This window comes from Phalangium opilio, unplaced genomic scaffold, assembly GCF_054372755.1.
Source record: "Phalangium opilio isolate 3A_F unplaced genomic scaffold, DU_Popi_V2 ptg000070l_1, whole genome shotgun sequence".
In the NCBI taxonomy this organism is placed as follows: Eukaryota; Metazoa; Arthropoda; class Arachnida; order Opiliones; family Phalangiidae; genus Phalangium; species Phalangium opilio.
This window is the reverse complement of record NW_028324182.1, coordinates 9982671-10003931: the sequence shown is the minus strand read 5'-3', so window position 1 is coordinate 10003931 and position 21261 is coordinate 9982671. Positions and strand designations below refer to the sequence as shown.

General features: G+C 35.6%; 5 protein-coding genes across 6 annotated transcripts; 3 read left to right on the top strand and 2 right to left on the bottom strand.

Annotated features, from left to right (window-relative positions):
• Positions 1–85: 85 nt before the first annotated feature.
• LOC149661488 (dynein light chain Tctex-type 1-like) lies at positions 86–1809 on the top strand. Its single transcript, XM_089843030.1, has 5 exons — positions 86–225; positions 320–419; positions 498–663; positions 737–814; positions 1388–1809. Exons 2-5 carry the CDS (start codon positions 393–395, stop codon positions 1456–1458), a joined length of 342 nt encoding a protein of 113 aa, XP_089699156.1. The 5' UTR covers positions 86–225; positions 320–392; the 3' UTR covers positions 1459–1809.
• On the bottom strand, positions 1788–6536 carry LOC149661487 (DDB1- and CUL4-associated factor 6-like). Of its 2 annotated transcripts, none has more exons than XM_089842984.1 (15): positions 6158–6536; positions 6031–6092; positions 5869–5961; positions 5592–5669; positions 5175–5529; positions 4952–5112; positions 4815–4880; positions 4527–4746; positions 4130–4463; positions 3581–4054; positions 3272–3509; positions 3028–3184; positions 2649–2737; positions 2458–2566; positions 1788–2244 (listed from the first exon to the last, which is right to left on the bottom strand). In XM_089842984.1, exons 1-15 carry the CDS (start codon positions 6252–6254, stop codon positions 2219–2221), a joined length of 2559 nt encoding a protein of 852 aa, XP_089699110.1. In that variant the 5' UTR covers positions 6255–6536; the 3' UTR covers positions 1788–2218. The 2 variants fall into 2 exon arrangements, with proteins under 2 accessions (XP_089699110.1, XP_089699109.1); XM_089842983.1 differs by having other exon boundaries at positions 1788–2228.
• A 1182-nt stretch (positions 6537–7718) lies between these two features.
• Positions 7719–10049, top strand: Non3 (Ribosome production factor 2-like protein Non3). The gene is made up of 8 exons (XM_089843016.1): positions 7719–7840; positions 7908–7959; positions 8088–8220; positions 8306–8343; positions 8424–8463; positions 8554–8812; positions 8898–9145; positions 9675–10049. Exons 2-8 carry the CDS (start codon positions 7937–7939, stop codon positions 9996–9998), a joined length of 1065 nt encoding a protein of 354 aa, XP_089699142.1. The 5' UTR covers positions 7719–7840; positions 7908–7936; the 3' UTR covers positions 9999–10049.
• Taf12 (TATA-box binding protein associated factor 12) lies at positions 10040–11837 on the bottom strand. The gene is made up of 5 exons (XM_089843029.1): positions 11705–11837; positions 11124–11201; positions 10936–11050; positions 10769–10857; positions 10040–10183 (listed from the first exon to the last, which is right to left on the bottom strand). Exons 1-5 carry the CDS (start codon positions 11780–11782, stop codon positions 10145–10147), a joined length of 399 nt encoding a protein of 132 aa, XP_089699155.1. The 5' UTR covers positions 11783–11837; the 3' UTR covers positions 10040–10144.
• Positions 11838–12193: 356 nt separating this feature from the next.
• On the top strand, positions 12194–14349 carry LOC149661484 (coiled-coil domain-containing protein 174). Its single transcript, XM_089843003.1, has 9 exons — positions 12194–12432; positions 12494–12598; positions 12661–12835; positions 12904–13054; positions 13128–13351; positions 13432–13526; positions 13590–13728; positions 13783–13938; positions 14021–14349. The coding sequence occupies exons 1-9, from the start codon at positions 12385–12387 to the stop codon at positions 14326–14328; spliced, it is 1401 nt and encodes a 466-aa protein (XP_089699129.1). The 5' UTR covers positions 12194–12384; the 3' UTR covers positions 14329–14349.
• Positions 14350–21261: the final 6912 nt, after the last annotated feature.

The window sequence follows — 21261 nt, the reverse complement described above, 5'->3', positions numbered from 1 at the left end:
TGTTATTGCTTATTTACAAATGTTATTATTTATTTACGTATAAGTGGTCCAAAGACTAAAAAAGATTCATATCATGGTGCGGAGTAAAGGAAATATGTGGAAAATAATGTAACAGGAGACTGTGTCAAAACAAAAGCCATGTGTCTCCTTAATTATTACTCCATGGTGTTGTCCATTTTATTTTGATTAAGGACTTTCGTTGTTTATGGCTACATAAAAATTAAGGTGAATTTTTGTAGAAATATGTTATAAAATTATGTTAAAATATGCAAAAACTATTGATTAACTCAGTCTAATTGAGTTCAAAAAAATTCTCTAGGCTTATTATAGGAGAAGTACTGTACTTCAAGTACATTTTTTGAAACTGTATTCTTAAGCCTTGGCAAACTAAAATGGAGGAAAACCAAACTTCAGAAGAGGTGTTGTAATTTATGCCATTAAATTTCATAATAAAGTCTTTTATTAATTAATTCTAAACGTTAAAACCACAAATATAGCCGGTATTTGTTGTGGACCAAGTTGGGCCAATTATAAAGGAGTCTATTGAAGGAACAATCAAAGGTTCGGCATACCAACACACAAAAGTGAATCAATGGACATCTTTGATAGTTGAAATGATTTTGGCCAGTCTAACAAAACTTAATAAACCGTTCAAGTATATAGGTAAGTACAGAAGGCTTTGGGTGAGATTTTTGTGTCAGAATTGAATGTGAGATTGATTCATTTGGTCTCTTAGTTACCTGTGTTATCATGCAAAAAAATGGTGCTGGTTTACATACAGCAAGTTCGTGCCTATGGGATAATTCCTGTGATGGTTAAGAACCTTTTCATACTCTAACTTCATTGAAAATGGTGCCTATATTTAATTGACATTTAAAATGGGAAGCCTTTTTAATGAAGTTCTTTAGAAAATAGGCCACTTTAGTTGAATTCTAATTTCTCAATTTTTTAAAGGAAAAGTTCAGGTTACATAACATTAGAACAGCCTTTTTCTAAATTTAAAAGGAAAATTATTAATCATCTCTTATTACAAAATAATTAGCATTTAATTAGTCTTAAAAACGAGGACTACTGCGCCATCCGCCATTGGTTTAGTGTCGTCTGCTATCCAGAACCTCTTACCCCTAGGGGATTGGTTGAATTCTCACAGACTTGAGGTTCTGGGTAGCAGACGACACTAAAGCAATGGCGGATGGCGCAGTAGTCCACGTTTTTAAAACTAATTGAATGCTAATTATTTAGTAATAAGAGATAATTTATGTTAAATGAAGTTTTAATTCCTTTCAGAAAATCCAAATTGTCTAATTCAACTAAAGATTAGTCTATGGCCTCTTTTCTTTAACCATATCTTTCTATTAACTTCAACCAGGCTAAAACATTTTTACAGGAAGTTGCACTGTCCGATGGGAAAACAAAACTATGTACTGCATAGTGTCTGTGTTTGGACTAGCTATGTAAAAAAAAACATAGCTAGTTTTAAAAAAAATGACTATTTATTTATACAAACTGCCTTCTTTTTTGCCTTTACCGTTGAAACTTGAAACATCTGATAGTATTTTCTAATAGGTCTAAAAGAGTAGGGGGAAGGGGGTTGAAAAAATCTTAAAATTAAATAGTTTCAAGGTTTTTAATTATTTTCACTTGAAGATTAACAAAAAAAAAATCATGTTTTTTTTTTATCAAGTAAAATTTCTTTGTACGACTACATTCATTAATTAATTATTTCTTTAACCTTATGTATAAAGTTCCAAGTGGCTATAAAGTATATCCGAGGCAAAACAATTAAACAAACGAAACCATTCCGTAAAAGTTTATTTTCTGTTAGGGGGTATGTCATTAATTCAAAAATTAATGATTAACAATAAGTAAAAAGAAAGTTGAGGGGAAAAATTCTGTTTTCCCTGTCACAAAAGATCAAAATTAATCAAAAATCATTTTATATTTTTTTTTAAACATTACTAATAGTAAATTCATCCCCTAAATAATGTATTGGAAATAAACTAGGCCTAGGAAATCCCTTTTTATAATTCTCAAAAAACTAGCAGCAAAAGGATCATAAACTTAACTTTACATAAGACTTTTTATTCTGGGAACTTTTTTTTTATTTATTTTGGGAACGAGTCATCCATCTTTAAACCTTTTTTTTTTTTTTAATTATTCTGATTGGGAATCAGGCTGGTCTGCACCTCGTGCTTCCCTGGCAATTCGCCTCCAAACACTAGTTCCGCCTGCAGATATTAAAAACTAATTTAAAATAATGGGATTATACTGTTTCTAACATTTACAACTTACTCTACTACAATTTTTGCTCGTAAAAATTGATTTAATATTATAATGTTAATAATAATAATAATACTAGGGGGGGTAACTTTTTAATGTTAATTAAGTAATACTAATTCTCTACATTCAAGAGATTATTAATTATTAATTATTTTTAAAATGAGGAATTCACATTACCCGATGAACGAATGTGATTTAAAGAAGCCAGCATCCTGATCATAAAACTTGCCGGAACGGTTATTGTATCTTTAGTTTCTTCCAACATGACTTCATTTCGTTTTATAATCTAGATTTGGTAAAGTTTTAACTCCTCCATACATTCCTGGTTTCGATTAACTTTAAGATTGTGGAGTAATTAATTTAATTACCTCACTAGCTCTTTGTATATCAAAGAAAGGCTCTTCTTTTAAAGGTGCCCAGAGTTTTACGTCATAGTCAATACCACTTGAGGCTAAAACTGTAAAATAAATGTTAGAATTAGCCTTATTCCTGATCAGCGCCACCTACCTATAGCGGCGACTTTGAGAACTACTGTAATCGGAAAGCCAATCAAATGTCGCTAAAATCTGGTGACGTCACTGACGGGCACTCTCGGGTCTTACCAAAAATGACGTCACCAGATTTTAGCGACATCTGGTTGGCTTGCCGATTACAGTAGTTCTCAAAGTCGCCGCTATGGGTAGGTGGCGCTGATCAGGAATAAGGCTAATTGCTATGAATCTTTTTAAAAATATTCATTATATGTACTTGGGTCAAATGGGTGGGGTTGAAGGCAATTTACAACATGGTGATCGGCTTCCAGTATCATAACCAGTTCTGTCGTGTCTCTGTCCCATATAAATATGTGTCCACAATCAGAACCACTCATGATGAAGCGATTGCCCCAAAATGTAGCTTCTTTAATCTATTATAATGAATTATAAAAGCAAACAAGCTTATGGCCAAGCTCCTCGTCTTAATATTTAATAGAAAAATGAAGGGAACCAATTACCATTGTTCGAGCATTACGGTGCCCAACATATTTCCTTTTGACCCTGGGTAATGGAACACTTGACATTTGAGAGGATGGACTGTGTTCTTTGGTTGGGCTTTCACCCGAGGTAGATTGTTCCTTTTTAAATGATTGAAAGAGACTCCTGTTAGAACTGTCTTTGGGACTTCTAGAGAAATCTGAGGAACTTGTTCCTCCTGATGATGTACTTAATCTCCTTATTCCCCTCAAGTTGTAACTGAAAATGAATGAAGATCGATGGTTCCAGATGTGTTTTCAACTTCAACTTTGAAGCCAAATGACACATACTCTCTTGTAGAAGTTAATCTCTCAGCTTCTTCATCTTCATCACTAGTAGTGTTATCTACTTCCCATAAAAGACTTTCATCTTCCTCCCGAGGTGGTGAAATTGTTGGTACTTCTAATTCCAAGGAACTATCTAAAGGAGGAGCCCCTTCCGATTGAGTATTACAATCAATTCTGTCAAGAAAGTCGCCTGAAGATTGGGAGGCTTCCGAAAATGAGGCTTCAACCAGAGCTTCATCAACTTTCTGGGATTCGGATTCCTTTGAGGAACTTTCTTTGGGAAGTGAGGAAGAACTGGATGGTTCATTTGGGACTTTTTTGTCAGAAATAGAATCGTCAGAGCTAGAAGATGAGTCATCAGCTGCTGGTATGCTTGGTAATGTAGTTCCTGAACTTCCAGCAGTATCAATTGAAATGACGCCACTTTGAACTCCATGACCACTGAAGGTCAAACTGAAGAGTGGCTCACTAGCACCCCTGTAAGTGTAAATGGGTGAAAATGATTTTATTTAAAGTAGTAGTACTTATCTAAAGCTACTTATTAATGTTTACTTTTCTTTAGTACAAGTTGATAACTCTTTCTTCATTTTTTGCAATGACCTGTCAACAGAAGCTGCCTGATTGGCTTGGCTTAATTCCTCTTGAGGCGCTGATGTTTCTTGAGATTCTTCTTCCGCAGTTTCATTTTCAGGAGGTTTATGATTATTAGGGGCTGTTGGAGATCCGTCAGAAGTTGTGGGGGCCTCATCAGTAACAGATTCAGAAGGCATTGTTGGGTTTTGTGGTTGAAGACTAGACTCGACTCCACCTTCTGCACTGGACGAAGGAACTTGTTCCCCTTCTTGGTTTGATGGGCTTTCAGAGTCATTTTGAACTGATTGTACCTCTGAAGGGAAGTGTAACATTCAATTTGTGGGGGAATGAACCTTGCTGCAAAAAACTCTATTACCCTGGGGACTAGATGACGCTCCGGCGTTTACATTTGAAGCAAACATTCTAGTTAATACGTCGGACATACGAGAAAGTAAACTAGTATGTAAGGAACGAGAACTTTGTTCTCTCCCGCCAGCTGACTCACTCTCTGGTCTGGCTTTAGGACCAGTGTCTGACCAATCTCCCCTGACGCGAAGGCGCTTCATGGAAGGCTTTTCTGAAGGTTTACAACCACCCTATTTAAATATTTAAAGCTAAATTACGTCAAAACTCGACCTTAAAATGAATAGGAATTGAGACCTACACTAGAATTTTGTCCTAGGGCGACTTTGTTACCCTTAATAACTTTGGGAACTGAATTTCTGTCATCCTTATAGCGTACAAAACATAATTTCAGTTAAGAACACGTAAGGAAGGGATTGAGAAGTGTAAACCTCATACTTTCACGTCAAATAAGTAAATGTAATCTGAGGAATAGCTGACTAGAATTTCACCTCCATCAGGGGAGTATGCCAATGAAGTTATGCGGTGAGCGTTACCTTCAAATTCAGGCACAGTAAAACGGGATACCATAGCTGGAATACCACTACCAGTATAACTTCCTACGTAACAACTTTAATAACTCGTGGGTTCTTTAAAAGAACTCTTAGAATTAAGTCAGTACCAGTGGCTCTGGTGCCTAACATTCTTCTATCAAAGATTCTGACTGAAGAGTCTGCGCAACCAACTCCAAGTTGATAAGGTGTTAAAGGATTTACTGCCAGGGTTGTTACCGCGCATCGGCAGTTAATCAGTATGTCCTCCTTACAATCCTCCTTTGAGCAACTATTCTTTATTCTTAGATCAAACCAACGAACAGTTTTATCTTCCCCACAGGATAAAAATGTATGAGAGTCATTTGGGACAGTCATAATCTCGTACGCTGTACCAAAATGACAATTGAAGGTGTTTGAGAAACTTGTTTCTGGTCTTTGAATGTCTGAAAATATGATAATCCCATCCCCTGAGCAAGAAATAACCTAAAAATACAAGTCCACCATCAGATTTCACAATAAGCTTTTTCCATTTATCTTTCATTTACATGATTGTCTGAAGTATTTGGTAAAAATCGGGCACTGAATATGTTGGCTCTGTGACCAGTTTGAAGGGATGTGGATATCTTTGTAGTATTAAAAAATTTATTTAGACTACAGAATTCAGATAGATTTAAGGGGGAATTCATAAACGTCGGACGCAACGCAATTTTGTACAGGCGAAGGCAGGGCGTCGTGCGCAAAAGGCGGAAGTTTGCACACGACGCCCTGCCTTTGCCTGTACTAAATTGCGTTGCGTCCGACGTTTATGAATTATATCTAAACCTCATAATTATATCCATGAGTTATACATAAATGCTGATCATCTGATCCTGAGAGAATATAGTCCCCTCTTTCATTCCAACAAATGGAATTTACCTGCCAATATAGATTCCCGTGTAAAGACAGGGATGGTGGGAACATAAGGAGTCTCACGCATTAACTTACACAACCCGAATGAACGGGTAGTTTCCTTTGCAAACAAAGCCTCTGAACCAATGATAGACTATCTGATTTTCAACATTAATTTTGTGTAAGTGTCGAACTACTTGGTTTTTAAATATATTTCTTTTACCTTTCGCGGTGTCAAAGAGTTTAAAAGGTGTGGTAAATCCATAAGGTATATCTCTAATAAGACTGTCATGAATAGATCTTCTATTATAATTACGCATCTTGCGCCTCAAAATAATTAATTTTCAATGGATACTACTCAAGACCAGACTACTTGTTCTTTTAGAGTCAGTTACATCACCACCATTTTCATTTTTTTTGGACTTGACTCAAAAATCTATATTTACATTTTATTTAATTTTATTTTGTAAACATTCCGCTCTCCGATCTCAGCTGTGAACTACTGGAAAGTCTGCAGCCCAGCAATCTGCAGTAAGTAGAACCAGAAGTATATAATACTTCTCTTCGAGAGAAGTGTACTGCACAAAGCGGGGTAAGTGTAACGACGTCGTTCTTTCCAACATCAGAGCATTTGGAGCAAGCAAAGAGAGTATAGGGGAGGAGTGGAAAGAGGGGCAAAACTTGTCACGCTTTTCTACCGCGCATATTCAATGCGCAGTACCGAGGCATTTCCGTTTGAGACATTAAATGGTATCGTAGGTGGCGCTACTGAGCCGGAAACTCCCTCGTACCGCTAGCCTTCCCGCTAGTATAATTTAGGCGAGACATAACTATTTACGCTTGTGGAGCGGGGGAACTTCCACTCCTCCCTTATATTCTCTTTGGAGCAAGGTTACTAAACCAAATCACATACGCGATAAATAGTTCCCTCATCATTAGTCTATAGGGTCTTTGCGCGTGACGTCAAGTTACCTACCCCCTTTCCTCTCCCCTTGCCGGCTGCCCACTCTGGCCACGTTAGGACGCCATGTTGACATCCCCTGAAAACCGGTTATCGCCCCCTATTTCTTCTCCCTTTTTACTCTCGCGGAAACACCCTATTACGCTTAAAGGGAGCCACCGGAGGGTATGCTAGCCAGTCTGCCTATTCGTTTCAAATTTCGACGCTGCACTTTTGTGGCGCTGAATCTGCACGTCCAACTTTGTTTCAGTTTTCTGTGGGAGAAGCCTGGTTCTAGGTGGCCATGGGGGAATACTACTCCCCTCGTAGCTAGAAGAGGGCTCGGAAATCCGCGGGAGGGAAATGCAAACCCTCCGATGGCTCCCTTTAATTATTTGCCATGGCTTGTGAATTTTTGTCCCATATCAAGATGAGGTTTGTGGGTTGATTGCTGAGGATTTAGTACCAAACAGTTATAGAATTGACCCCACGGTGCGATGCCCATCTATAGTTTGATGAGCGGGAAAGCAAACAAAAAGGGTGAGCCTGGAAAGAATGACGTTGCATAACTAAAGTATTAAGAGGATACAGAGTGTCATCCTTCTTCTATTATCACCTTCTGGTAGAACCAATCCCAGGGAAGGAGACAAACTTTGGCGCGAAATATGTAGCTTCCTTTCTATTTATTATTTTGAATGTTTATTGAATTTTAAGGTAATTATTCTCGTGTTATTTTAATGATAGTTTATTAATGGAACTAATAAGTGTAAGTTTTGTTGCCCAATTCTGTTAATTATGTCACTTTCTATTAAAATTCCTTCGTCCAAGTTAGAATTTCACGTTTTGACAAATTTACTCATGTACTACCGTTACTACGTCTTGACCAACTTGTTCCTTTAGAGTGACGTCACGTGAGTTTGCTGCTGGGCTTGAGAGAGTAGCCCTTTTTTGAAATTTATTTATCTGGTAATACACGAATATATTTATTATTCTAATGTATTTTTAATAAGGTAACATTCTGTTGACTTTTTAGATTGAAAGAAACTTATTATAAAGATCGAAATGCCTCTGTTACAACGTGTTGTGTAAGTACCGTTTAAGCCTTGTCATGCATGCACCACCCAAAAGTCCAAGGCCTAAAATCCACGTGTTAAGGTCAAAGGTCTCATCCACGGGGCTTTAAATTCAATGTATTTAATGTTTAATTAATTAGGAAACCTAAGACGAGACGAGGAAAGAGAATATTAGAAAATAAAGAACCAAAACTAGAAGAGGATGTTAAAAAAACTGTATTTGTTAGGGGTTCAACTGCCAGCCAACAAGTTTTACAGGCTGCAAATGATCTTGTACGTTGTTATTTACTGATTTTCCACTATTACCTTTTACATCAAAAATGTGCAAAAGATTTAACATAAACTTACATTCTTATAGAATAAACTCAAGCAACCTAATTCCATTTTTATGAACAAGTAATGATAATATTTATAATAACTTACATTTTAAATATATAATATGTGTATTTTTACTTTAATAATTAATTACTCATTAGGAAGAATGATATTTTACCATTTGAAGATGCCACATCACTGGTAAATAATAAATACTCGGGAAAAACCCCTGACCTCTAATTAATTATGACCTGATTCAAAATTAATTAATTAATTTTTTTAATTCAATAGGAATTTTTTGCACAAAAAAATGAATCTTCTCTCTTTGCCTTTACATCCCACAACAAAAAAAGACCACATAATTTGACATTGGGTCGAACATATGACAACCATATATTGGACATGATGGAATTTGGATTAGAAAATTTCATACCAATTTCTAACTTCAAAGTCCCTAAAATTGCGAGTGGTACCAAACCCATGCTTGTTTTCACCGGAGAACAGTTTGATAATGATAATATTTATCAAAGAATTAAGAACTTTTTCCTTGGTAAAACTCTCATTTCTCATTTGACTTAAAAAGACACTCATGATAAGACATAAGACTTAATTTACTTATAAATTAACTCATTTAGATTTCTTTAGAGGCGCCAAAGCCGATGCAATTAGACTTCAAGGCTTAGAACACGTGATACAATTTACCGTTGTTGAGGGAAAAATACATTTCAGAAGCTACAAAGTTGCTTTGAAAAAATCTGGTAGTAAATTACCGCGTATTGAATTAGAGGAAATTGGACCTAGAATGGATTTAACTTTGAGAAGACATAAGTTGGCTTCGGATAGCTTATTTAAACTGGCCAAAAAGCAACCTAAACAGCTTAAGGTTAATAACCTCTACAGTTTAATAAGACCAGTGGTGTGCGAGTCCTGTTTTTTCGGTTTCGAGCCGAGTCCGAGTATCGAAACTAATTTCTTATCGAGTATCGAGCCGAGTCTCAAAAATACTTTCGAGTATCGAGTATTTAGATAGGTCAAATTTTGTTTGTTCTTTCGAGTAATTATCGAGTCTCAAATATTGACTTGTCGAGTAGCAATTTTGTAAATTTCTTGAAAATAACGAAGATGTTCAATTATCTAACATCTAACTAGTTCAAAAAGATTCTTAGTGATCAATTAAACATTGAACGGGTGATTTTCAAAATAAATGATCATGAACTCATCGTCTGCTATAGTTGTAAGCCTCGGATTCGAGTATTTGTCCAAGTATTTAAGATGTTAAAAAGCTACTCGAATCTGTCTCGAGTATCTCAATGTGTTGTTATCGAGTCGAGTACTCGGCTCGATACTCGAACTTAACGAGTACTCGCATGCCCCTGAATAAAAGTTCAAACTAATTGGAACCATTTTTATAGCCTAAGAAGGTCAAAAATATCAAAAGAAACCCATTGGGATCAACTATGGGTAGAATTCACATGGTTAGGCAAGATTATAATCGCCTACAAACTCGTAAGATGAAAGGATTAAAGAAAACATTGGCTGAAAAGAAAGAGCAACGTCAAAGGAGTAAAGTTACTAAACGGTTGAACAGTAATAATGTTCCATTGGGTAAATCAAAGGTGAAAATTGCCGCTAAAAAGGGTTTAAAAGATCAACTTGGAAAGACAAGGAAAAGGCAGAATATGGATGGAATTAATAAATCGACACCCAATAAAAAACGGGTCAGATTTAATGAATAAATTATTAAATTTCAAAGATGAAGAAAAAAATAAAAATCATGTCAATTTTGGCTTTGTTTATTTTATTTCATTTCATTTCATTTAAAATGAGAAAATTGTACAGTAACAAAAGCAAAGCAGAGTTAAAAGATTTTGCAGTATAACTGTTAATATTTCTTCAAAGTTTTGCGAATAAGTGCCATACGCTATAAAGGAAAAAATAATATGTGAATTAGATTGCAATTGCAGAGGGCAAAGGTCATTGACCTCTTAAAGGGAGGGTGAAGTAGAAAATCAAGTGATTTTTTTTCGATTCTTCTACTAATTACAAGACCAGTCTGCATAGTGAAACATTCAGGAAATACCAACTGCGAATGATTTTAAAATTCAAATTAGGCTCAGATTTTAAGGATAATTTTAAAAAAGGTCCTCCGACCAATAACGTAACGCCCTGCCTTTTTGTTAACAAAATTCTCGTGGCACGTTCCATGTCTCGCGCCACGATTATCACGTCGCGCGTGAATTTTATCAAATCTCGTGATAAATTTTATTCGACACGGAACGTGCTACGAGAATTTTGTTAAATGGAAGGCAGGGCGTTACGCGATTGGTCGGAGGACCTTGTTTAAAATTATCCTTAAAATCTGAGCCTAATTTGAATTTTAAAATCATTCGGAGTTGGTATTTCCTGAATGTTTCACTATGCAGACTGGTCTTATAATTAGTAGAAGAATCGATAAAAAATCACTTGATTTTCTACTTCACCCTCCCTTTAAGAATAGAATACACACTTGTTTGTGAGCTTCTGTGGCTGTTGACCTCTTATAGGGTCTCAATTCATCCGAACCAAAACCAGGAATCCACATATTCCAATTCCTCTCTAAAAGGAATGCAGAAACCCAAAAATTCCTTTTTAATTTTAAAGGAAACAGGGTAAAACTTGCAAGAAACAAGTTACCAAGTGATAGCTGAACATCTTTCACTTCCAATGTATTTGATTTCCGATGTTTGGCCAAAAGACAAGAGCTATTGACGACATTTTCAATGAAATCATCTGCCATTTGAAGTAGAAGCTATGGATGTTTTAAGAATTGTTCTTAAACTTCGTAAATCTTTAACCCCCAAACACACATGTCATTGACCCACTTCTTCCACATCATCGTCAAGTTGTTCATTCTGATCCACTTCTCTCACCAAATCTTGTAGTCTCTGCTTATTCAAGACCTAAAATAAATTATAATAATATTACTAATTATTTGATCTCATCTCATCTGGTACTTATACTAAGGTAGGCATAGGGTAATGGCAGCCCAATGCCTTCGACTGTATTAAGCTCTATGGGGAAATAACATGGGGTGCCATTAGTCTATTCTTGATCTATAGGGTAATGGCAGCCCTCTGCCTTCGACTGTATTAAGCTCTATGGGGAAATAACATGGGGTGCCATTAGTCTATTCTTGATCTATAGGGTAATGGCAGCCCTCTGCCTTCGACTGTATTAAGCTCTATGGGGAAATAACATGGGGTGCCATTAGTCTATTCTTGATCTATAGGGTAATGGCAGCCCTCTGCCTTCGACTGTATTAAGCTCTATGGGGAAATAACATGGGGTGCCATTAGTCTAATCTTGATCTATAGGGTAATGGCAGCCCTCTGGCTTTGACTGTATTAAGCTCTATGGGGAAATAACATGGGGTGCCATTAGTCTATAGTACTTCCTGTTTTACCTGCATTGGTTCTACAGTAGGAGATGCGGAATTTGATTGAGAAGAAGCCCCTGCATTTTTAGAGTTGTGACTGGCCATGCTGTCAGTAGTTGTGGTGGTGGAAAAGTTCCCACTCGATGTTATACCACCAACTGAACTAGCATTGTTGGGTATGCCACCAGAGTGGCTAATTTCAATTGAATTAGAAGCCACAATTACGACGATGAGAAACCAAATATCTCAAGCAACAATCAAGGCAGATAAAAGCACATTAAATGACTAATATTAATGCGCAATCTCTGGATAACTTCCTAAAGAACTTACAAATAAAACACAGCAGCAAAATGATCGGAAAGTTCAAATGGAATGAGGATGATGACAACTGACAAATAGGCCAAATTGTGTCCTTAAATAGGGCCTTCTTAATGGTCAAGAATCATCACGTGGTATTGATATAGCAGACGATGCTACATCGTTTGTTTACCACTGGTGGTAAAGTAAAGTGGTGTTCTTTGTCTACTTTGTCTGACCTTTCTACTAAACAAATTCATTATTGGTACTCTTTAAATATAATTTAACATTTATGACATTAAATTAGGTTGTTAGGCCTATAAGCATTCACTTGATTAGCAGGGAGTACGTTTTAGTTGGTTTAGATTGCTAAGCCTTGGTCAAAATATTGAAAAAAAGTAAAGTAAAGCATGGATGATGTAAAAAATAGCCGAAAAGCTACACTAAATACCGCAGCTGTAAGAAATGAAGCTAAATATTTCAAACTAAACAATATTATAACGCTACAATTATACACAGTTAGTTGACTTGAAAGCTGAGCTAATTCGTAAACAAGATATATTGAAAAAGCAAAGTCTTCAAAGAGATGGTTATGATATCGAAACTAAATCATTGAAATTGAAAGTAATGATCTGTTCTACGTAGATATTAGATTTTTAGACAATGACAGCTTTTTATTTCCTTAGAATGACACGAGTAAGCTTAAGGTACCACTTAGGGGTAGTTCAAAGAAAGTTCTGGAAAATGAGAAACTTTTGGAACTACAAGAAGAAGAGGAGAAACAACTGAAACGATCCCGAGAAATGTTGGAACAAAAGGCTAAACTATATGAACAAATGTCGACGGGAGAAACGCAACTAAGTATATAATAAAAGGAAATTAGTCTGGGTTGATAATAAAGTTATACTTAATTATACTTGAAATTGTAGATGAAGAAGAAAGTGAACTTTATATGGTGGATTTCAGTAAGAAAACTGTCTTTGATGGTTTAATCCATCAAAAAATAGGATCAACTGATAAAGAAGTGGAGAAAATTGAGGACTATAATAATGACAAGTCTCCAATTCCTAATGCTGATTGGTACAGGCAAATTTTACCTTTTCATTAGAGGTCGAATGTCAATAACCTTTTAATTTATTTATTTATTAATTAGGGTTGATTTTATTGATAAATATGGAAAAAAGAGAACATGTTTGAGAGAAGACCTTCCTTACTATCAAGATTCTAACAAAATCCCTGCTTTTAAATTAGCAAATCCTTCAAGTTCAAATACATCGAACAAACAATTTGATAAAAATGAAGATGAAGATGAAGAAGCAACAAAGGAACCTGAACAACCAGTTGGCCCAGTTCATTACCAAAATGTTCGTAATAAAGGTAGGTCAGAATAACATAACATTCTCAATATAGTTGTTATTAAGTTGTTCAATCCTTTAATTGTTTAATTCTTATTTTAGAGGTTCGTGCTCATGGTGTCGGATACTTTGCCTTCTCCGAAAATGAAGATGAGAGAAAGAAACAAATGGAAATGTTGAAAAATATGAGACAACAAGTAAATTTTGAAGGGAAAAAGGTCTTATTTGTAACAGTTTCTAATAAACAATCATCTTTTTAGACCATTAAACAAAGAGATTTGAAAGAGAAGGCCAAACAAAAACGTTCAGCTCTCTTAAAAGCAAGACTTGATAAAGTTAGGCAAAGGAAAAATATTGAGAAACCGGAAGAAGAAGAAGAAGATGAAATGGATTCTGATAGTAAGTTTTAACTTAGTTATTATTAAGCTTTAATAAACTTAACCCCCAAAACAGAGGAGCAATCATTGGCTGATATTCCTTTACCGGATGAAATGATAAACAAAGAGGAAGAGATTGAACCCAGGCCCTTTCATCCACGTCCTTGGGATAAAGGAAAGGATTTTTCTCAGGTTAAAATACCAAAGATCGCACCACCAAAGTTCAAAACTGGTAAATCTTATTTATTTATTTTAGGCCTATGAAAAAAAAATATGCTTCAAAATTATAATTTTGTGCTATTTGTTTTGCCCAGCATCTTCTCAAATTTATGCAGAGAGGAGGAGAGAGGAAAGGCTAAATGAATTTGCGCCTCCTGATATTTACTCTAAAAGGAATAAACAAAACTATGGCAATTTTAAATCTAGTGGACAGTGGCTACCTAATTCTAGTGCCACTTCAGCCTCAAATACAGAGAACTTTTCTGACTGTGATCGTAATAAACAATCTAATAGTGAAGAGTCAGCCAGTTCTTCCAATTTGGGGGAGGACAATAGTGACAATATAGAAGACATGGTTGCTAAACAGTTGCGAAAGATTAGGGAGAGTTTGTTTCATGAATAAATAAAATGTATATTGAAACCACACATGCTTCATTTTTTGAATTTCGCGCTTGTTTCTTCTTCTGATTTTTATCGCTAGAGGTCGCTATAATCTTGTTCTGAACACTAAAATAAAATTTATGGGACATTTGAAATATTAAGGTAAGAAAACGATGTTCCTGCGCTTATTTTTAAATGATAAAGCAAAAACATCTGTTTAAAATGTAAATTATTTTCAAACACAATTTGAAACGAACATAAAAATTATAATAATTTTAATTATTTTGAAATAATAATACAAATAATAAGATTATAAAATATTAAAATTGACATTTTTTTATTATTTGCATATTTAAATGGTTATTTTCAGCCCTGGCACATCACCCCTGCCTTCCACAGTGCTTTGATTTAGAATTATGACAAAGCAGTTTTTGAAAAAGTCACCTTAGGCTCAAACTTTTCAGCCTAAGCCGGTTTCAGGCTCAGTAAATTTAATTTTGATTTTCGATAATATTTAATAGTAATCATGTTACTAATGACGATTTATATATTTTTCATTAGGTTCCACGTTTTTCAGACATAAAATTCGAGTTATTTCGTGAAATTTCATCAAAAACCTGAAATTAATCTTTTTTATGCAGCCAAGGCTTAGCTAAAAAATCGGAAGTTGAACTTTTTTTTTTACGTCATGGACCAAATGATCACGTGGTGAAACTTCGAACAAGTTTCCTCAAACTTTTCAAGTGAAGCCGGTGAAATTTTAGGCTTGCTGAATTTAATTTTGATTTTCGATAATATTTAATGGAAATCATGTTACTAATGGCGTTTTAGATATTTTTAATTAGGTTCCACGTTTTTCAGACAAAAAATTCGAGTTATTTCGTGAATTTATATCAAAAACCTGAAATTAATCTTTTTTTATTCAGCCAAGGCTTAGGTGAAAAAAAAATTTAGTTGAGTTTTTTTTGTTACGTCATGGACGCAAGTTTAACCCGATGATCACGTGGTGGAGCTTGTATGATCGGGTCACCCGTCACCGGCGGCGGAAGATAGACTTTGTCAAATAATATCTCGCGAAAAAGTGGTTGTTGCATTGCTGCATGCATCCATGGATGAAAAATGATGCATCCTCACCTTACCATTGTAAGGTAAGATTCAGCCCTTCATTATCCGAATTGGGTAAGTTTTTACCAACCTTTTTATGTTTTCGGGAAGATTAATTTAAAGCGGATTGGGTAGAACAAGTTTGCCAAAAATGAACTGACATTTATTATCCATTGTGTGTTGACCTTTCACAACTTTCTTCAGCTGTTAATAATGTTAGGCATACCATTCAAGTAACTTGAGATACTATTAGGTATAGCAAGTAAAATAGAGGTTATTTGAACTATTATATATTTAATTTTGGAAGCTCTCTTTGCGTAACGAAAAATTTACTTGATAATTAGTTTTGAAAATAGTGAAATTTAAAAGGATTGAAAGCTTCATTGTTAATTAATTCAGTTATTGTTGATGGTCATTTAGTGTGTTACTTGTATCCAAAACAAGTAATAGACCTTGTAATATTTCTCCTTTAAAATTTACTCATCACAATGCAATTTATCAAAAAAAAAAAAACAAAAAACTCTCAGATTGGCATCCTCAACCCAATCTGGAGTGGCCATAATTATGAAACAAATGAAAAACTCTCGGATTGGCCTCCTCACCCAATCTGGAGCATCCCTGATAATGAAATGAATCAAAAAGTCTCGGAGTGGTCTCTTCACCCAACCTAGAGTATCCCTGATTATAATATTAATTAAACTCTCAAATTGGACTCCTCACCCAATCTGGAGTATCCCTAATAATAAAATGAATCAAAACTCTCAGATTGGATTCCTCACCCAATCTGGAGTAATGGGGTATCCCTAATAATAAAATGAATCAAAACTCTCAGATTGGACTCCTCACCCAATCTGGAGTAATGGGGTATCCCTAATAATAAAATGAATCAAAACTCTCAGATTGGACTCCTCACCCAATCTGGAGTATCCCTATTAATAACATGAATCAAAACTCTCAGATTGGACTCCTCACCCAATCTGGAGTATCCCTATTAATAAAATTAATTAAACTCTCAGATTGGACTTGTCATTCAATCTGGAGTATCCCTATTAATAAAATGAATCAAAACTCAGATTGGACTCCTCACCCAATCTGGAGTATCCCTATTAATAACATGAATCAAAACTCTCAGATTGGACTCCTCACCCAATCTGGAGTATCCCTAATTATAAAATTAATTAAACTCTCAGATTGGACTCTTCACCCAATCTGGAGTATCCCTAATTATAAAATTAATTAAACTCTCAGATTGGACTCTTCACCCAATCTGGAGTATCCAAATTAATCAAAACTCTCAGATTGGACTCCTCACCCAATCTGGAGTATCCCTGATTACAAAATTAATTAAACTCTCAGATTGGACTCCTCACCCAATCTGGAGTATCCCTATTAATAACATGAATCAAAACTCTCAGATTGGACTCCTCACCCAATCTGGAGTATCCCTATTAATAACATGAATCAAAACTCTCAGATTGGACTCCTCACCCAATCTGGAGTATCCCTATTAATAACATGAATCAAAACTCTCAGATTGGACTCCTCACCCAATCTGGAGTATCCCTATTAATAACATGAATCAAAACCGATCAAAACTCTCAGATTGGACTCATCACCCAATCTGGAGTATCCCTATTAATAACATGAATCAAAACTCTCAGATTGGACTCCTCACCCAATCTGGAGTATCCCTATTAATAACATGAATCAAAACTCTCAGATTGGACTCCTCACCCAATCTGGAGTATCCCTATTAATAAAATTAATTAAACTCTCAGATTGGACTTGTCATTCAATCTGGAGTATCCCTATTAATAACATGAATCAAAACTCTCAGATTGGACTCCTCACCCAATCTGGAGTATCCCTAATAATAAAATGAATCAAAACTCTCAGATTGGACTCCTCACCCAATCTGGAGTATCCCTAATAATAAAATGAATCAAAACTCTCAGATTGGACTCTTCACCCAATCTGGAGTATCCCTAATAATAAAATGAATCAAAACTCTCAGATTGGACTCCTCACCCAATCTGGAGTATCCCTATTAATAACATGAATCAAAACTCTCAGATTGGACTCCTCACCCAATCTGGAGTATCCCTATTAATAAAATTAATTAAACTCTCAGATTGGACTCTTCACCCAATCTGGAGTATCCCTAATAATAAAATGAATCAAAACTCTCAGATTGGACTCCTCACCCAATCTGGAGTATCCCTATTAATAACATGAATCAAAACTCTCAGATTGGACTCCTCACCCAATCTGGAGTATCCCTATTAATAAAATTAATTAAACTCTCAGATTGGACTCTTCACCCAATCTGGAGTATCCCTAATAATAAAATGAATCAAAACTCTCAGATTGGACTCCTCACCCAATCTGGAGTATCCCTATTAATAACATGAATCAAAACTCTCAGATTGGACTCCTCACCCAATCTGGAGTATCCCTATTAATAAAATTAATTAAACTCTCAGATTGGACTCCTCACCCAATCTGGAGTATCCCTAATAATAAAATGAATCAAAACTCTCAGATTGGACTCCTCACCCAATCTGGAGTATCCCTAATAATAAAATGAATCAAAACTCTCAGATTGGACTCCTCACCCAATCTGGAGTATCCCTAATAATAAAATGAATCAAAACTCTCAGATTGGACTCTTCACCCAATCTGGAGTATCCCTAATAATAAAATGAATCAAAACTCTCAGATTGGACTCCTCACCCAATCTGGAGTATCCCTATTAATAACATGAATCAAAACTCTCAGATTGGACTCCTCACCCAATCTGGAGTATCCCTATTAATAAAATTAATTAAACTCTCAGATTGGACTTGTCATTCAATCTGGAGTATCCCTATTAATAAAATGAATCAAAACTCAGATTGGACTCCTCACCCAATCTGGAGTATCCCTATTAATAACATGAATCAAAACTCTCAGATTGGACTCCTCACCCAATCTGGAGTATCCCTAATTATAAAATTAATTAAACTCTCAGATTGGACTCTTCACCCAATCTGGAGTATCCCTAATTATAAAATTAATTAAACTCTCAGATTGGACTCTTCACCCAATCTGGAGTATCCAAATTAATCAAAACTCGCAGATTGGACTCCTCACCCAATCTGGAGTATCCCTGATTACAAAATTAATTAAACTCTCAGATTGGACTCCTCACCCAATCTGGAGTATCCCTATTAATAACATGAATCAAAACTCTCAGATTGGACTCCTCACCCAATCTGGAGTATCCCTATTAATAACATGAATCAAAACTCTCAGATTGGACTCCTCACCCAATCTGGAGTATCCCTATTAATAACATGAATCAAAACTCTCAGATTGGACTCCTCACCCAATCTGGAGTATCCCTATTAATAACATGAATCAAAACCGATCAAAACTCTCAGATTGGACTCATCACCCAATCTGGAGTATCCCTATTAATAACATGAATCAAAACTCTCAGATTGGACTCCTCACCCAATCTGGAGTATCCCTATTAATAACATGAATCAAAACTCTCAGATTGGACTCCTCACCCAATCTGGAGTATCCCTATTAATAAAATTAATTAAACTCTCAGATTGGACTTGTCATTCAATCTGGAGTATCCCTATTAATAACATGAATCAAAACTCTCAGATTGGACTCCTCACCCAATCTGGAGTATCCCTAATAATAAAATGAATCAAAACTCTCAGATTGGACTCCTCACCCAATCTGGAGTATCCCTAATAATAAAATGAATCAAAACTCTCAGATTGGACTCTTCACCCAATCTGGAGTATCCCTAATAATAAAATGAATCAAAACTCTCAGATTGGACTCCTCACCCAATCTGGAGTATCCCTATTAATAACATGAATCAAAACTCTCAGATTGGACTCCTCACCCAATCTGGAGTATCCCTATTAATAAAATTAATTAAACTCTCAGATTGGACTCTTCACCCAATCTGGAGTATCCCTAATAATAAAATGAATCAAAACTCTCAGATTGGACTCCTCACCCAATCTGGAGTATCCCTATTAATAACATGAATCAAAACTCTCAGATTGGACTCCTCACCCAATCTGGAGTATCCCTATTAATAAAATTAATTAAACTCTCAGATTGGACTCTTCACCCAATCTGGAGTATCCCTAATAATAAAATGAATCAAAACTCTCAGATTGGACTCCTCACCCAATCTGGAGTATCCCTATTAATAACATGAATCAAAACTCTCAGATTGGACTCCTCACCCAATCTGGAGTATCCCTATTAATAAAATTAATTAAACTCTCAGATTGGACTCCTCACCCAATCTGGAGTATCCCTAATAATAAAATGAATCAAAACTCTCAGATTGGACTCCTCACCCAATCTGGAGTATCCCTAATAATAAAATGAATCAAAACTCTCAGATTGGACTCCTCACCCAATCTGGAGTATCCCTAATAATAAAATGAATCAAAACTCTCAGATTGGACTCTTCACCCAATCTGGAGTATCCCTAATAATAAAATGAATCAAAACTCTCAGATTGGACTCCTCACCCAATCTGGAGTATCCCTATTAATAACATGAATCAAAACTCTCAGATTGGACTCCTCACCCAATCTGGAGTATCCCTATTAATAACATGAATCAAAACTCTCAGATTGGACTCCTCACCCAATCTGGAGTATCCCTATTAATAACATGAATCAAAACCGATCAAAACTCTCAGATTGGACTCATCACCCAATCTGGAGTATCCCTATTAATAACATGAATCAAAACTCTCAGATTGGACTCCTCACCCAATCTCGAGTATCCCTATTAATAACATGAATCAAAACCGATCAAAACTCTCAGATTGGACTCCTCACCCAATCTGGAGTATCCCTATTAATAACATGAATCAAAACTCTCAGATTGGACTCCTCACCCAATCTGGAGTATCCCTAATTATAAAATTAATTAAACTCTCAGATTGGACTTGTCATTCAATCTGGAGTATCCCTATTAATAACATGAATCAAAACTCTCAGATTGGACTCCTCACCCAATCTGGAGTATCCCTATTAATAACATGAATCAAAACTCTCAGATTGGACTCCTCACCCAATCTGGAGTATCCCTATTAATAACATGAATCAAAACTCTCAGATTGGACTCCTCACCCAATCTGGAGTATCCCTAGTAATAAAATGAATCAAAACTCTCAGATTGGACTCCTCACCCAATCTGGAGTATCCCTAATAATAAAATGAGTCAAAACTCTCAGATTGGACTCCTCACCCAATCTGGAGTATCCCTAATAATAAAATGAGTCAAAACTCTCAGATTGGACTCCTCACCCAATCTGGAGTATCCCTAATAATAAAATGAATCAAAACTCTCAGATTGGACTCCTCACCCAATCTGGAGTATCCCTAATAATAAAATGAGTCAAAACTCTCAGATTGGACTCCTCACCCAATCTGGAGTATCCCTAATAATAAAATGAATCAAAACTCTCAGATTGGACTCCTCACCTAATCTGGAGTATTCCTCATTATAAAATTAATTAAACTCTCAGATTGGACTTGTCATTCAATCTTGAGTAACCCTAAAAATAAAACACACATAGATTGGGACTCCTCACTCGATTGAGAGTATTTCAAACATAAAAAGTCGTCTGAAGTATTGTTATTATTACAATAATTCAAGCTAATTAGTGGCGATAATATAATTAAATCCGTGTTTATAATTATTAATTAACCTTGAAACAATTTCATTGCGTGTGAATTTTACTGGAGAAGAATATGTTAGGGTGGTCAAGGGTCAGGAAATTGGTGAAAGAAAAAAAAATTAATCCGTGAAACATTCG

Coding starts and splice junctions, on each gene's coding strand:
- LOC149661487 (XM_089842983.1), bottom strand. CDS start 6,254: ATGCGTAATTATAATAGAAGATCTATTCATGACAGTCTTATTAGAGAT. Junction 6,093..6,157: donor ACTCTTTGACACCGCGAAAG/GTAAAAGAAATA, acceptor GTTGAAAATCAG/ATAGTCTATCATTGGTTCAG. Junction 3,185..3,271: donor ACCGTAATGCTCGAACAATG/GTAATTGGTTCC, acceptor TCATTATAATAG/ATTAAAGAAGCTACATTTTG.
- Taf12 (XM_089843029.1), bottom strand. CDS start 11,782: ATGGCCAGTCACAACTCTAAAAATGCAGGGGCTTCTTCTCAATCAAAT. Junction 11,051..11,123: donor TTGACGATGATGTGGAAGAA/GTGGGTCAATGA, acceptor AAACATCCATAG/CTTCTACTTCAAATGGCAGA. Junction 10,184..10,768: donor CCACAGAAGCTCACAAACAA/GTGTGTATTCTA, acceptor TTTCCTTTATAG/CGTATGGCACTTATTCGCAA.
- LOC149661484 (XM_089843003.1), top strand. CDS start 12,385: ATGGATGATGTAAAAAATAGCCGAAAAGCTACACTAAATACCGCAGCT. Junction 12,836..12,903: donor GACGGGAGAAACGCAACTAA/GTATATAATAAA, acceptor TTGAAATTGTAG/ATGAAGAAGAAAGTGAACTT. Junction 13,055..13,127: donor CCAATTCCTAATGCTGATTG/GTACAGGCAAAT, acceptor TTTATTAATTAG/GGTTGATTTTATTGATAAAT.
- LOC149661488 (XM_089843030.1), top strand. CDS start 393: ATGGAGGAAAACCAAACTTCAGAAGAG. Junction 420..497: donor AAAACCAAACTTCAGAAGAG/GTGTTGTAATTT, acceptor CCACAAATATAG/CCGGTATTTGTTGTGGACCA. Junction 664..736: donor TAAACCGTTCAAGTATATAG/GTAAGTACAGAA, acceptor TTGGTCTCTTAG/TTACCTGTGTTATCATGCAA.
- Non3 (XM_089843016.1), top strand. CDS start 7,937: ATGCCTCTGTTACAACGTGTTGT. Junction 8,221..8,305: donor TACAGGCTGCAAATGATCTT/GTACGTTGTTAT, acceptor ACATTCTTATAG/AATAAACTCAAGCAACCTAA. Junction 8,813..8,897: donor AATTAAGAACTTTTTCCTTG/GTAAAACTCTCA, acceptor TAACTCATTTAG/ATTTCTTTAGAGGCGCCAAA.